This window comes from Pituophis catenifer, unplaced genomic scaffold, assembly GCF_029215685.1.
Source record: "Pituophis catenifer annectens isolate HBS135680 unplaced genomic scaffold, rPitCat1.0.hap2 SCAF_1, whole genome shotgun sequence".
NCBI classification, from domain to species: domain Eukaryota; kingdom Metazoa; phylum Chordata; class Lepidosauria; order Squamata; family Colubridae; genus Pituophis; species Pituophis catenifer.
The window spans coordinates 25,489,607-25,506,549 of NW_027256881.1; the positions used below are offsets into that span (position 1 = coordinate 25,489,607).

The window sequence follows — 16,943 nt, forward strand, 5'->3', positions numbered from 1 at the left end:
CCAAAATTTTCCATTCCTAAGACTTTTCTAAGCATGGAATTTTGTTTTACAGAGAGGCAAAATTAGCTGGAAAGATATTGTTTAGTTATCATGGTGAGTGGAAAAAAGACCAGGAAACATTTTTTTCTGAATCTCCAGCTGGAAAAGATAAACTAAGATGAAAATTTACAGTTCAGAAGCAACCACACTTAGAGGAAGATTTCTACACAATTAACCTTTAGGTGAAAAATATGCAAGGATACATCAGGAAATAATGATATAATAAATATTACTGTCTTTAAATACGGTAAGACAACAGAGAAGGAAAAAAGAGTTCTGTAATCAAATAGAGAATCTTGCAGTGAGGCTTATTTATGCATTTATTAAATTTATTTGCCACCGATCTCACTCCTGCAGCTCTATGATTTTAATAAATTACATAAAGAAAATGAACTAAACAAATATGGCTCTCACATCTGTAATTCAATAAAGTTCTTATAAAACAATATATTTCACATAAAAAATATTCCTTGGCAACTTCATAAAACAAGAGTTTTTCATGTGGGAAAAAGAAAAAACCATGAATGAAAAAAACAAAGACAACATCCCAGGCTGCAAAAATCAAAAACAGCATGCAAATTTGCAAATTGTGAAGTTTGCTTACGAAATAGCTTCCACCATAGCAAGACCCATCATGATTGAGCAAACAGCATGGTCTTCACGGTAGTCTGGCAATCCACAGATACAGTAGTAGCAGTCACCCAGAATCTTGATACGCAGTTGATGGTATTTCTGTAAGAATGCCATGTTTTAATAAAAAGTAAAGGTTTAGGATTTTCAGGTCTCAGAAATCTGCAATTTACTTTTAAACCTATTGTTGAAAAAGTTGCCATGGGTTCCTTGCCTCATTCATCCTCTGACCCAAAATAGCACTAGCAATAGCACTTAGACTTATATATGTGTGTATGTATATATGTATATACCACATCACAGTGCTTTACAGCCCTCTCTAAGCGGTTTACAGAGTCAGTCTATTGCCCCCAACAATCTGGGTCCTCATTCTACCCACCTCGGAAGGATGGAAGGCTGAGTCAACCTTGAGCCTGATGAGATTCGAACTGCCAAATTGCAGGCAGCCGGCAGAAGTAGCCTGCAGTACTGCACTCTAACCACTGCGCCACCACGGCTCTTCCGATTACGTATCTGTATCACTACAGATCCCTAGTTGATAATATATGACTCCAATTATTTTTTTATTTTTTTAAAATTTTTATTTATTTTTATATGCCGCCCTTCTCCGGAGACTCAGGGCAGCTTACAATGCGTTAAGCAATAGCCTTCATACTTTTGTATATTTTATACAAAGTCAGCTTATTGCCCCCACAAACCGGGTCCTCATTTTACCCACCTTAGAAAGGATGGAAGGCTGAGTCGATCTTGAGCCTGGTGAGAATTGAACTCGCAGTAATTGCAGGCAGCTGGATGTTAAATGCTGCCTTAGTAGGAGGCATTAGCCTCCTACACCACTCAGGCTCCTTTATGATTCCGTTATGGAACCATAATACAAAAGGGGGGGGAAAGGCAAGCAATATTTTAGGCTGCCTCAAGAGGTACGCTGTACTTTTGAAGTTATCACAAATAATAATTCATTTTATTCTTCATGGCTCAAGCACTATCTCATGTTCTGAGTATGATAGCACAAGAAATATTCAGATAAATGAGAGAATGTTCAGAGAAGAATATAACATGAATGATCAGGGAATTGCAAACTAAACCATATGGCAAGATTGAAAAACTGAGGGAACTGCATATGTTTAGCTTGAGAAGATGGGGGAAGGGAAATAGATGTAATCATATGTTTCTAATACATGAATGGATGTCACATAAAATTAGATCAAACCATATGGTTTTTCTAAATTGCTACAATTTTCCAATGGTTCTCCAGTTGGGATTCAGATCATGAAACTCTTAAAGCAGCTACAATTTTTAGGAACATGTGGTAGTCTGAAACTGCCTTAATGAATAGCAGAGTTCATTAAAGTCTTCAAGCAAAGTTTGAAGCCCTTCTAAACCACTTTTAAAGCATGCACAACCCTAATATTTATTCAAAGTTATAATCAGTAATCAACTCAAATTAGTTTTTTTTTAATTTTCTACCTTGATTAATTAAGACAAACATCATTTTATATATTGATTCTTCAACTCACAAATTTAAACTTATATGCAACTTCAATACTAAAGACAGAAATTTAGAAATGGTCAACATTAAACCGCAAAAAGATTTCTATATTAAGTATTGCTGATAGTGTGTCACAAGTTACTCAAAACCCTGAAATATTGAAAATCAGTCAACTATCATAATTGGGCATTCGTTTATTTACTTATTGTTTGTATACAGTGTATACCAACAAGCAAAGTCAATGAGGAAACTGGCAGGAGATTGCAAGCCTGGTCACGTGATGTCTTGTTTAATGACTGTGGCAGAAAAGGTAATAAAATTGGGTAAAGTGATGTGTCATTTAATGACCATCCCACTTAACAATGAATCCCAGTTGGATTTAAAGCAGGAAAACTATTTCAGAACACAGGAGTTGCTCAGATAATCCTTTCTGACAATTCCTTGTAGCATTTGTGTGTTTTTCTGGGGTCACATAATTGTTCCCTCTTGTAGCAGCATGATCGGAAGAAAACATCTGGTTTAAGAAGTTGTCAAGAGAAGTTACATGAACACCACTGTGTATTCCAAAGCAGCTTTTACCTTCTGGCAAAAGTAAATAATCAAACATCTACTGGAATGTGCTTCTACCTTCATAGTTCACGAAACAGTCCCCAAACCTTCATATACTATATTCATTTCCTAACATTGTACAATTTTTTTTAATATTGTACAAAAAGCAACAGTGGGAAAATACAGGGGGAATTACATGTATAACATGCTGACATCTGAAATCTCTATAACCTTTCATGTAGAAGATAGATCGATACAATACAATACAATCTACAATAATTTACAGATTACTGAAATATTCATTTCTAGTAAATAGGAGAATAATTTTGGCAAAATCCAAATTGGATAAGATAGCTCCACATTTGGGGTAAAAGAATTTGGAGGCTTTATTTCTTATATTTTCTGAAATGAAATCTCATAATTAATTAATTGTCACTATATAATTAAATAACATTGTAATAAATGCTAAAGTAGAGTTTTCAGTTTGTTTACTCTTTAGCATAGTTAATCTAAGTAATTTCTCAAGATAATGAAATAATTAATTATAGGTGATAGCAATAATATCCTGCAAAATTAATTAATTAATTTGACAAGCAAACAACTCCAAAAGAGATATGGCTGCTAATACAAAATAATTATCATGAATTGAAGAAAAAATTAGTGTGCAGTAAATCTAAACTAATTTGTGAAATAATTCTTATTCCAATGCTCATTATAGTAACATCCATAAACACATGTACAGGGTAGTCCTCGACTCACAACAGTTCATTTAGTGACCGTTTGAAGTTACAACGGCACTGAAAAACGTAACTTATGATTATTTTTCACACTTATGACCGTTGCAGCATCCCCATGGTCACGTGATTTACATTTGGATGCTTGACAACTGGTTCATACTTATGACGGTTGCAATGTCCCGGGGTCATGTGATCATCCTTTGTGACCTTCTGATAAGCAAAGTCAATGGGGAAGTCAGATTCACTTAACAACCATGTTGCTAACTTAATAACTGCAGTGATTCACTTAACAAACCTGGCAAGAAAAGTTGTAAAACAGGGCAAAACTCACTTAACAAATTTCTCAGTTCACAACATAAATTCTGGGCTCAATTGTGGTCCTAAGTCAAGGACTGCTTGTACTTTAAATAGCTGGCATAATCATATACTGTAGCAGCTTCATTCTCCTATATTGTCTTTAGTCCTATTTATGAGATTTAATCCTTGTGCAAACATTGCCCTCCAGATGCATTTCACTACAGCTTCCATAGTCCTAGCCAGATGGCTGAGAAAACAAATGGATAGTCAAATCAAATCTCTCAAGCAATGCTATAGAAACCTTATAATTAAAAAGTACTAAATCTATCCTGTTCTGATATTTGAATACATTTAACAATGACATCAGCTGGGCACAGAATCTTGTTTGGAAGTTGAATATATGGCAGTAAGATATATTTATTTACCAGAACTCTCAGTATTTCTAAATATGTAATTTCAGCCAGATTTTATATATATATATATATATGGCAGTAAGATATATTTATTTACCAGAACTCTCAGTATTTCTAAATATGTAATTTCAGCCAGATTTTATATATATAATAAATATATATATATATATATATATATATATATATATATATATATATATATATATATATATATATATATATATATATATATAAAATAGCTCTTTGGCAAGAACACTTTAAAAATAGAGAAAAAAAGCAGAAGAACAGGAAAGCTTAACCTCATCTCAGGTAAATCTTCTCCCGTTATATTGATGCTTGTATATCAGAATTGTGTTTGTCTGCTTCTTCTCCATTTTAATTTGCTCAAACTGCATAAAGCCATAATTAAAAATAAGAAGGGTAGTTTGGGTTGAATTACACACAATTTGCTCTGAAGATCTAAAGGATTTCCAGAATTATATGTAAGTAAATAATCAAGATTGATCCAGAAACTCACAGCTGCTAGTTTATCAAATCGAGCAAAGAGTTCGTTCAAAAGTTTCACCAATTCCTGGGCACTGCATGAGGATGACAGCTGCGTAAAGCCTACGATGTCAGCAAAAAGGATGCTGTAGAATGAAAGACATGAGAGCCAAAACAGGTGAGATGTCATTTAACTTAGCTGCAGCAAAAACAATTTATGATGTTGTACCATTTGATTTATTAATCTCTCATCTGAAATTTAGTCTCGGTGTCATCAGTTCCTTGATATTTCTGCTTTAACTCCACATTGATGTTTACTAGCTTCTTCTATTTCAGAAGTGTTTAAGACATCAGGGGTTGCAACTAACTCCCAATTGTGTGAAAGGTCACAAGATCTGCTACTTAAATAACACAGTGAAATGATTACCTATTTTTGTTCAGTTTTTATGAAGTGTGTTGGGAACAGGAGGCCTCCCAGTGTCACATTATTCCATTCCCATTCTTAAAACTATCACCACCGCTAAGTCCAATATTTGGCTGTTAGGATTTCACTGGTACAGGTTCAAGGTGCTTGCTGGAGAAATGCAAACCAGTTTGCATAGAGTGTCATGAAGAAAACAATTGCCTATTTTTGCTCTGTTGTTTTATTCCAACACTAAGCACAATAATTATATTATTCCTTCTGCTTCTGAGCTGCATGTTATGTTGTGATGAATTTGGAAAGTTATTTTGTTTGAATTGTGCTTTGTGTCATAGTTGAATTACGCAATTACCTTTTCCTGTGGAGACACTCATTGTGCTCATAAAGATTTACTTCAAATAATGGCTTAGCATTGAATTTTATTTTCTCTTATTGTGTACTGATCCAGGAAATGGCCTTGTCAGTACCAGCAAATCATCTATAGCAGGGGGTCCCAACCTGTGGGCCATGTGAGTGGCTGGCCAGTGCGTGCATATGTGCTCGCGGCCATCCCCCCAGTCGCACTAGTGTTGCCTTAAGCATCACATAAGCATCATATAAGCGTTGCCACAAGTGTCATGTGGATGCTAGCATTGCCGCAAGTGTCACATGAGCACTAGTGTCGCTGCAAGCATCGTGCGCACTTGCAGCCCTGTTTGCACAGGGGGGCATTCATGCATGTGCAATGTAAGTGTATGGGTAAAGATGCCTGCCCCTCCCCCCCTCCGTGTCACCAACCCAGAAAGATTGGGGAAGTCTGATCTACAGAATATCTTCCTTAAAAGAGCCACATTCGTTACCTGACATTTTCATGACGGTACATATACATGGTGTTGAACTGTTGCAATTCTTTTTGGCTTGCATCTTTCTTCATATCCTTCAGCATTTCATCTGCTACATGTCTGGGCAAAATTGAAAGCATCAAACTTTCCTAAAACGGAAAAATAAATAGACGTATTGAAAAGATGGAAGAATTATTAAAAGAGAGATTAAAACTGTAGCAGATTACACCAGAAGCATGTAGAAGAGATTTCAGCTACTGTGGGGATTTTTCCTTATCTCAAAGTGAGAAAGAAAAAAAGCTCAAAATCATGTCTTTCGTGCAGAAATGTTCCTCCAGATATGAACGATTTGGTAGTGCCTGCTCCAGACTCTGATGACTTATGTACTGCCAGGAAGAACCTGTCAGCAGCATCTATCACAATAGCCTTCTGGGCCAATTGTCACGATAAAGAACTTTTGTAGTAATTCTTGTTTTATCACCAACTGATCTGGCATGGATTATCACATCCTGAAATCCTCTCCCATACAATGAACGTATATGTATCTGTGGAGCAGAAGAGGTAGGAGATCTGACTCATATATTATTCAATTGCTTTTATATAAAGGAGCGAGAGATAAATACCTAGATTCACATATTAAACATATGGCCCAGTGGGAGGCCTATATTAAAACAACATACCGCATGTTTGGCCAGTATCTGAAAACGACATTAATACAGCACAATTTCTGACTAAAGTGGTCCGACTGAGATCGGCATATGTGGGCCTGATTGGGGTAGATTGTAGCGGTGATAAAGAAATATAATTTTATGTCATTCTATTTTACCTCTTTATGTATTAAATTATTAGATTTTATCCTATAACTATTGTATTTTACCCCACTCTCATTTTAAATTGTTTGTTTAGAATTTTATTGGTAATATGTGTTTGAACCTGTATGTTGATATGGCCTATACTATATAGGCTAATCAATAAATTGCACACACACACACACACACTGAAATCATGAGAGTGGCTTCTGGCAGCTGATAGTTAGGAATCATGAAGGAAAAGCAGCACTCAAATTGACGTATCGCAAAAGGCAATTAAAGGAGTGCCACGTGTTCTGCATTATGGCTTCTGACCCAGTCCTAAAGATCAGGGGTGGGTTCTAAAAATTTTTGCTACCGGTTCTGTGGGCGTGGCTTATTTTGTGGGTGTGGCTTAGAAGAGGGGGTGACTGGGTGGGCATGGCCAACTTTTTTTTTTTTTACTTTTAAAAGCATTTTTTCTACAATCTTAAGACATTGCAGAAAAAAATGCTTTTAAAAGCCTCTGACGATCAGGCAACTCAGCTGGGATCGCCAGAGGCTTTTAAAGACATTTTTTTAGAAGCCTCTGACAATCAGGCAACTCAGCTGGAATCGCCAGAGGTTTTTAAAGGCATTTTTTTCCTACAACCTCTTCGGCTGAAGAAAAAATGCTTTTAAAAGCCTCTGATGATCCCAGCTGAACCGCACGATCATCAGAGGCTCTTTTTTTAAACTTTTAAAAGCATTTTTTCGGCCAAAGAGGTTGTAGAAAAAATGCTTTTAAAAGTAAAAAAAAAGCTTCTGATGAGATGGACGGGGTAAGCGAGCGGCGACCGGGCTGGGGACCAGTTTGGGGATGTGGCCAGCCAATATTATTACCGGTTCTCCGAACTACTACAAATTTTTATTACTGGTTCTTGCGAACCGGTGTGAACCGGGAGCAACCCACCACTGCTACAGATAGAACTGAACTGCATAAAAAATGGTTGACCATCTTATACACACAACATGCCTACCACATGAAATCTCTTCTTTGCATTATATAAAATCTGTATGATAATAGAGCTGCTACTATAACAGAAAAACTTCATCAGGACTATTTAGGCAGGGAATGCACTAGACTATTTGTTTTGCAGATACAGTTCAGTTTAAAAAATGTGTAGCAGGTTGCGAACTTTGCCAGAAAAACTGTAAAAAAGAGCACCCAATACTGTAGTTATATCACTGCAGAGAGATATTGGAAAAGAAGTGAAACTAGTATTTTCAGCTAAGAACTTAGGTCATAAAAATGTAACTGTCATCAATCTTTACTGAAACTGTGAGATAGCAATTATGGTAAATCTTTTAAGATCTATTATCCTCAGTTGCTTCTTCAGAACTCAGAGATTTAAAATTTTCACTCTTTGCAGAGAAGCTTATTAAAACCAACTCCTATTATCCAAAAACCAGTGGGAGAGAGAAACAGTGGTTCATGTTGCAAAGCAAATTCTATGAAAAGAAGACCCATTCCTAATTTCCCATCAATGTCATTTCCTTCAATCCAGCACATTTAAACATAGCTCATCTTGGAAATGAATTTATGCTATTTCCGGCTTGATTCCAAAGATTCCAAATTTGTATCCTATGCACTGGATGTAAAACAAAAACACCCTGTATATTCAACTTGATTACCAATGTGGAATTCACAATCTGCCAGAACTACATCCAGGATCCAACATGCAAATTAAACTGAAGGACCAGCAGAACTGAAGAGAGCCAAGAAGGTAATAAAGAAGCAAATATTTTGAAACTGTTACACAAGCAAAAAGGACAAATGTTTTCCTTAAATCTTGAGAACTGAGTTAGTATTAAGAAAAACTCAAGTTGACCCACTCTAACTTAGTGGGGTATACAGTAAAAGGTGGGCGAGGAAAATCTCAACCAGGCTAACAAGATTGGCCATCAAAGCAAAGAACTCATCTTCATCTTCAATTTCCTTCATATATTTCAATTGCTCATTAAAACTGAAGCATCAAATTATCCCCACTGTATCCCTTCTGAGAATCCCCCAAGAGCTTTTGAATGGCAACAGCAGGTAGCAACAGAAAACATCACCCATTCAAACTCTCTTGGCACTCTTTCAGACCCATCCCATAAATTGCCAACAGTATTAGGTTTTAGGTTGAATGAATTTATGAAATGAATTTATAAAATTTAAAAACAATTAAAATCAGATATATAAAATTTGGCCCTCAATTTAAAACACACATACACCCATTTAAAATTCATATTAGGCCAGTCTGGCTTGCTGAAACAGAAGGGTCTTAAGGGCGCAGTGAAAAGTGTGCAGGTCGGGGCTAAGACGAAGCTCTAGGGGCAGCTCAGTCCAAAGGGCTGGTGCCCCCACAGAGAAGGCTCTCCCCCTGGGTGTCGCCAGTCGGCATTGTTTGGCCGACGGCACCCTGAGGAGCCCATCTCTGTGGGAGCGTATTGGCATGTGGGAGGTTGTTGCTGGCAGAAGGCGGTCTCGTATATACCCCGGTCCTAAGCCATGGAGCACTTTAAAGGTGGTGACCAACACCTTGAATCGCACTCGGAAGATCAGCGGGAGCCAGTGCAGCTTGCGCAGGAGGGGTGTTACATGGGTACGCCGAGTCGCACCCATAACCACCCGCATGGCCACATTCTGGACCAGCTGGAGCCTCCGAGTGCTCTTCAAGGGCAGCCCCATGTAGAGAGCATTGCAGTAGTCCAGATGGGACGTGACTAGGGCATGAGTGACTGTGCACAGGGCATCCTGGTCCAAAAAGGGACGCAACTGGTGTACCAGGAAAACCCGATAAAAAGCTCCCCTGGCCACGACCGTCATATGATCTTCCAAAGACAGCCGTGCATCCAGGAGAACACCCAAGTTGCAAGCCCTCTCTGTGGGGGCCAAGGTTTCACCCCCAATACTCAGTGATGGTGCCAGCTGACTATACTGGGCCACCGGGAGCCACAACCACTCAGCCTTGGAGGGGTTGAGTTTGAGCCTGTTTCTCCCCATCCGGATCCACATGGCCTCCAGGCACCGGGACATCACGTCAAGGGCATCATTGGGGTGGTTCAGGGTGGAACTTGTAAGGCAAATTAGCATTTGCCTTACAAGCTCCTCAACCATTAAATGGCTACATGACACAATATCTTCTGAGGTTTCACCAGGCACACATTCCAAAGTCAAACAAAAAAAAAGGGGGAGGCAACTTAGTTGAACCTGACTCTACTGCATGGACAATATACTGGACAATGTAGAACTTAACATCTACCATAGAACATCATGGATGTTTACATGATACAAAACAAATATTTTGTTACTTGTTTTTTTTTTAAAAAAAGTTGCACATTTCACTTCTGGCTGTTGAACTACACAACCAAAAACCTCAGAGGTAATTCTCTTCCAGAGAAGACAAAGAAAACAATCTTCAGAATTATGGTTTGTGTGTGTGTGTGTGTGTACACACTGCATATCAGTGGTCAGATTCAAATTTTTTTACTACTGGTTATGTGGGCGTGGCTTAGTGGGCGTGGCATGGCTTGGTGGGTGTGGCAGGGGAAGGATACTGTAAAATCTTCATTCCCTCCCCACTCCAGGGGAAGGTTACTGCAAAATCCCCATTTCCTCCCGATCAGCTGGGACTTGGGAGACAGAGAATAGATGGGGGTGAGACCAGTCAGAGGTGGTATTTACCGGTTCTCCAAACTACTCAAAATTTCCGCTACCGGTTCTCCAGAACTGGTCAGAACCTGCTGAATACCACTTCTGCTGCGCATATATATATACAGTGTAGGCCTTTGGTTATTCGGGTCTTCTCCCACGTAAAATTGGAAGTGTCTTGGCGACGTTTCGACGAAGTCTCATTCGTCAACTTCAGGCTGGTGTTCTCGGCTTCGTGCTTCCAGGAGCAATGTGAGATCTCAGCTGTCTCTTCCTTTTAACTGCTAGTGGGGGTGTGAGCTGATTGGGTGGGGACTTGGCTGTGTTCTGATTGGGTGGAGGTGTGTTCTGATTGGTTAGGGGCTTGGCTGTGCTCTGATTGGATGGGGGGTTGGTTGTGCTCTGATTGGCTGGGGGTGTGTTCTGTTTGGGTGGGGGCTTGGTTGTGCTCAGCTTAGTCTGAGTTGCAGGGGGATTTGAGCTGGTGAGCTGCGTTGTTGTTGTTTGGCTTCGTGTTTGTGGCCGTGCGAGCTCTTCATGGTGGGTGTCAGTCTGCTTCATGTATGGATTGGAAGGGTTTAAAGTGGCTAATGATGCAGCTGCGGTCTGGCTTCTGGTCCTTGGTCGTGGCTCATTATCAGTGTGGGTTTGAGTCTGCTTTCTGCATGGATGTGTGGTGGTGACATCCTGTGTGGCTCTTGTGAGTGTGGGTCTGGTGTCATTCGTCGTGTTAGGGACTTTGTCAATAAGGGCGGGTTTCCAAATGGCTGGTAGGCGGGAGGTATCGTCTCGTTTGTTCATGCTGTGTGGGCGTTTTTCTATCTCGATGGCTTCTCTGATTATTCTGTTGTTAAAGTGTTCAGTTTTGGCGATAGTTCTGGTCTTTTTAAAGTCAATATCATGTCCTGTGGCTTTAAGGTGTTGGACCAGGGAAGAAGTTGGTTCCTCTTTTCTGACTGAGTTCTTGTGTTCTTCTATGCGTGCACTTATTCGTCTGTTGGTTTGTCCGATGTATGTAGTGGGGCAGGCGGTGCATGGGATTTCATATACTCCTTGATTTTCTAACTCGATTTTGTCTTTGGGGTTCCTTAGGATGGTGGATATTTTTCGGTTTGTGCAGAATGCTGTCTTGATGTTTTGTTTGTGGAGGATTTTGCTTATTCTGTCTGTGGTGCCTTTTATGTATGGGAGGAGGGCTTTGCCGTTTTCTTGTTCTCTGTCTTGGATTTTAGTGGGGGTTTCTTTTTGGATTAGGTTGGTGATCTTATTTCTTTGGAATCCATTGGATGTTAGTACGTTAGTAAGAGTGTGTAGTTCGGTTTTTAGGTGTTGTTCGTCAGCTAAGCGTTTTGTTCTGGAAATGAACAAAACCCCCCAGAACACACCCCCAGCCAATCAGAGCACAACCAACCCCCCATCCAATCAGAGCACAGCCAAGCCCCTAACCAATCAGAACACACCTCCACCCAATCAGAATACAGCCAAGTCCCCACCCAATCAGCTCACACCCCCACTAGCAGTTAAAAGGAAGAGACAGCTGAGATCTCACATTGCTCCTGGAAGCACGAAGCCGAGAACACCAGCCTGAAGATGACAAATGAGACTTCGTTGAAACGTCGCCAAGACACTTCCAATTTTACGTGGGAGAAGACCCGAATAACCAAAGACCTACATACAAACACCCGCGAAAACCTGAGAAAACAAATAGTATACAGTGTTATATACAGTACTATATATCATCATCATCATTTTAGCCATTGTCTATCCACTGAAGGATAAAGGCCTCTTCCACATGTTTCCAACCAATACAGTCCTGAGCTTTCTTTTGCCAATTGGGCCGCAATACTTGCTGATGTCATCGATCTGTCTTGCTTTAGGTCCCTTTCATGGACGCTTTATCAAGCAGGATCCATTCTATGGCTGCCTTGGTCCACCTGCCATCAGTTCTTCTTGCTATGTTTCCAGCCAGTTTCCATTTCAATTCTTTGACACTCTTGATGATATCATATACTTTCGTTTGTGCAGGTCTTTCTATTTTGTCTTGTAATGCTGAACATGTATCTTTCTATGGCTCTTGTTGCCAGTTCCACTATCTTGAACATGCTAAGCCACAACCTCAAAAAAAATTTACTTTTGTGATTGTATTAGATGTTGTATTCATTTTGTTGTAGTGGTTTAGCATGTGTTTAATAGCTTTTTATGCTGCACTGGATAAAAGTATTGTATTTTCCTTTTGTTTTATATTCTGTTGTACACAGGTAATTTTATGAAGCTTGTAGAAAATAAAGGAAGCAAGCAAGAAAACTAATTCAATTAGGTTACTGGATTCTGTAGAGTGTAAAACATAGTTAACTAAATTGGTTTCTTCCAAAAGGAAGCCAAAGGGGGAAGAGTATCTCTAAAGGAACTGAAAGGGAGTGCAAGATCAGTATCTTTCTGCTGTGATGCTCTAGGACAGGGGTGTCAAACTGGCAGCCCACGGGACGGATGTGTCATGCACAGGCCATGCCCATCCCAGCTCTGTGAAGGGAAAAAACATTGCGATATGTCACGTGATGGCAACATGACGCGGTGAGTTTGACACCTGTGCTCTAGGATCTTCTTTGTGTCATTTAGTTCAGGGTTGTTGTTTTTCTTCCATTCATTGTTTTTAGTTCTCATGCATTTATGACACAACATAGAACAAACCCATCAGGAAAAGATTCAGCAGTCCACCTGCACTTAAAAGATAAATGCCACTCATTCAAAGACAGCAAAGTCCACATTTTGGACCACTGGTTTGAAAGAGGGGTCAAAAAGACCATCTCTGTCAAAACTGAACAGCCTTCTTTCAACAAGGGGGAGGGATACGACATCATCTATCTCCAGTCTGCAACACAGTCCATTCAGCAGTTCCAAGAAGGCTCCACACCCATTTGCACTACTCAGGTGACCCTGAGGACCCAGATAAATCTCCAGGTGGCCTTAATGACTGGCTAAAAGAATGGAAATAACCATCTGTCTGCATGGAGTATATTCCCTACCATCCAGTCAGAGCTGAAGAAGCTTCTTGGATGAGAAGCCAAATGTCTTCAAAGAAAAACAAGAAAGTCCAGCTGCCTCTTAAAAAAGCACCTTGGAACAGTTTTCAGATACTGCCTAGAGAAATCCCTGCAGTGGCTGAGACTGGCCCAAAGTCACACAGCTGGCTTTGTGCCTAAGAGAGGATTAGAACTCATGGTCTCCCACTATACCAAACTGGCTCTCAGTCAGTTCAGTACTGAAAAGCAATTTGTTCATGAAATATTCATATTTTCAGTGAAGGATTACAAGCTAAGAAATAGTTCTACACATTTGAATGGCTGGAATTGCATGCAAATGCTTGGAAACTCTATCTGATAGGAATCACCATCGAGACCAGCAATATCTCTGGGCCACTCCTGCAGAAGCGGCTTTACAAAATAAGCCGAGACAACAAAGTATGAAGGGCAACATTATACAAAGTAAATTATTTTCTATGATGAATACATCAGAATAATTTTACCATGCAAAAAATATTTTCATTTAAATAATACCCTATGCTATTAGCCTGCCTGGGATTTCCACTTTTGAAATTCCACTGGGTTAGATGTTGCCAGTCACCTAACTCTAAATATACTCCTAACATTTTAATCACTTGCACTTCATTGTAGTCCTAAAACACGGTCACATAAGAATATTTAGCAGGCAAACATCAAGGCTCCGCTCAAGAGCAAAGCTGCTGGGGCTCATGAGCACATATTGACTCTTCCTTTATTTTATGGTAAGAGGAAACTGATACTTAAAGTTACCATGCCGACCACTGCAAAGTTTTTTTTTTCTCAATCACTGACAATCTGCTATCTGCAACCAGTGAAAGAGAAGCTACAGACACGATAGTGTGAGGAGCGAAAGCACGTCTCCACTGATAAGAGTAAATGCAGGTAGTTCTCGCCTTCAGGCCAAAATTTCTGTTGTTGCTAAGCAAGGTTGTTGTTAAGAAAAATTGTGTCTCATTTTACAAAGCTTTTGCCACAGTTGTTAAACAAATCATTGCAGTTGTTAAGGGAATCGTGTGGTCGTTTAGCGAATCTAGCTTCCAACATTGACTTTGCATGTTGGTAACTGGCTGGGAATGCTGCAATGGCCATGTGAAAAACGGACATTTGTTCAGTGCTGTTTTAACTGTGAATGGTCACTAAAAAGTGGTTGTAAATTGAGGACTACCTGTAGTTGCATACATGGTATACAGTTTATACAACATACACAGTACAGTTAAAACAATAACATCTGTTTTAGAGTTTAAGGGACAATTTTATCAAGGTGTGTTCCAGTTTCTAAATGAGAAAATACAGCCCACAGTTGACATATGAATTAAATACAGTTTGCATTACAATGATGTTAAATAAATTTATACCTCCCTACTTCTAATAACAAAAATATGGTGCATTAGTAAAACCTCTTCAATTGCCACATTAGGGAAATAAAATCATACATAAAGTTAAAAGTAATGAGATTTCAAAAGCTGGAACCACAACCAAAAGTTTGGTTGTATTTTATGATTTACATTAACAGCAATGAATGGCGTATTCCTTATATATGATAAATTTTCACATGTATAGTGTCCGACTTTATTTACATGATAGATTTTATTCTGTATGTTCTCTCTTCTGTTTTACATGTATATACCTAGGAATTATGTTAATGCAGCTACCTAATATTGTAAAAGAAAAAAATAAATACATGCATAGCTTCTCCTTTAAAAAAAACAACACAAATACAATTTACAACATAGAAAAAAAATAAAATCAATATAAATCAACATAATATGAAAGGCACCATCCATGCTTATCATAACTGGGTTGTTTTTTGTGTGTTTGTTTAAATCGCAAAATATATTATTTGAGAGCAGAAGATTTCTATACAAATGTATTTAGGGAATGTAGTACCGTATTATATTTTCTCAATTCTTCCAGTATTATTACCCTGGGGCCTAACCGTTAAATATATATTTTGATTGAATGGCCAGCGTCACCAATAATGCATGCTTTAAATGAACAGATGACAATGCTGCTGGTTTACTTGGATGGTTTTCTTGGATGAGTCAGAGCTGAAGAAGCTTCTTGGATGAGAAGCTAAACATCTTCAAAGAAAAACTAGAAAGTCCAGTTGCCTCTTGAAAAAAGCACTTTTGGGACAACCATGATCTGGATGACTAAGAATCTCCATAGACATTTGCTGGTTTACTGCAATGTATTCTACATGGGACTATCCCTAAAATACTTCCAACATATAATTGGTACAAAACATAACTGCCGTATTAAGCTACATAAAGTAATGTAAGGTGGATTCCTAAATGTTGCAGAACTACTAAGTTTAAAATGTTGACAAACTTGATAATATTGCCTAACCCTGCCTCCTTCCACTCTAGATGGAATATAGCCAAGCATAATGGAACAGTGATGGGAAAAGACTTTAGGGTTACAAAGATTTAGAAGTGACTGAGCAGCTTTGGAACCATGTCTTTGATTCTATATGGCTAAGAATAAATAAAATTCCATAGAATGCACTAACTAAACAAACAAATAAATATGATATAATAAATAAGGAATAGTTGGGTGGATGTTTATTCCTGAAACACCTTCACTTTATCTGGATGAAGGTTCAGTTTACTTTCCCTCTTGCACTCATTGTCACTGTCATTGAATCCAACTCCTAGCAACCACATAGATAAGATTTACTCCATGATGATCTGCCTTAATCTGGTCTTTCAAGTTTTCCAAAACATTGTACACATCACCACTCTAACTGGGTCCATCCATCCTGCCACTTTTCATCCTCTTCTTCTCTTTCCTTCTGCCTTTCCCAGCACTTAGAGCTTTTCCCAAAGAGCAGGATCTTCATATGATATGTCCAAAATAGTATAATTTGTCCCTGGTTAATTTGTGTCTCAAGTAAAAACTCTGGGTTGATTTGTTCAATGGTCCATTGGTTAGGTTTTTTGGCTGTCCATGGTATTCAAAGGCATTTTCTCCAATAGCAACATTCAAAGGCATCAATACTCTTCTTTCCTGTTTCTTCAGTCAACTTTCATTTCCATAGAGTGTCATAGGGAATACCATGACTTACACAATTCTGATCTCTGTAGTTATAAACACATTATGGCATCTGAATATATTTTCCAATGCCTTTATGGCTGCTCTACTGAGTGTAGAGTCTGTGGTTTATATCTTGACTGCTTGTTCTTATTGTTGATGATTGTTCTTAAAAGGCAGATGTTACCCACCACTTCAGTATCTTCATTGCCATTTCTAAAGCCAGTTTGACCTGTTGTTGATAATTTATATTTATATCTTTATATTTAATTTTAATCCTGTTTCTTCAGTTTGCTCCTTAACTTTGATTACTAGAGCTAGCAGATCCTTTAAATTTTTGATTCTCAGGGCAGCATCATTAGCATAATGCATTTTATTGATGTTTCTTCCTCCAATATCAAAATCATACTCATCGTCTTTCAATCCAGCTTCCTTTAATATATATTCAGCGTATAGTTTAATAAGTAAGGGGACAGTATACAACCTTGTCGTAGTCCTTTGCCAACCT

At 38.7% G+C, this 16,943-nt stretch overlaps 1 protein-coding gene across 1 annotated transcript in view; it reads right to left on the bottom strand.

The window, feature by feature from the left end:
* Nucleotides 1–16,943, bottom strand: part of ADCY3 (adenylate cyclase 3) — an 83,896-nt gene that overhangs the window by 27,580 nt on the left and 39,373 nt on the right. Inside the window, exons 5-7 of the mRNA XM_070932203.1 lie at nt 5,898–6,028; nt 4,672–4,783; nt 644–771 (exon numbers count right to left, since the gene is read on the bottom strand). Coding sequence (XP_070788304.1) covers nt 644–771; nt 4,672–4,783; nt 5,898–6,028 — 371 coding nt within the window. The remainder of the gene's footprint in view (nt 1–643; nt 772–4,671; nt 4,784–5,897; nt 6,029–16,943) is intronic.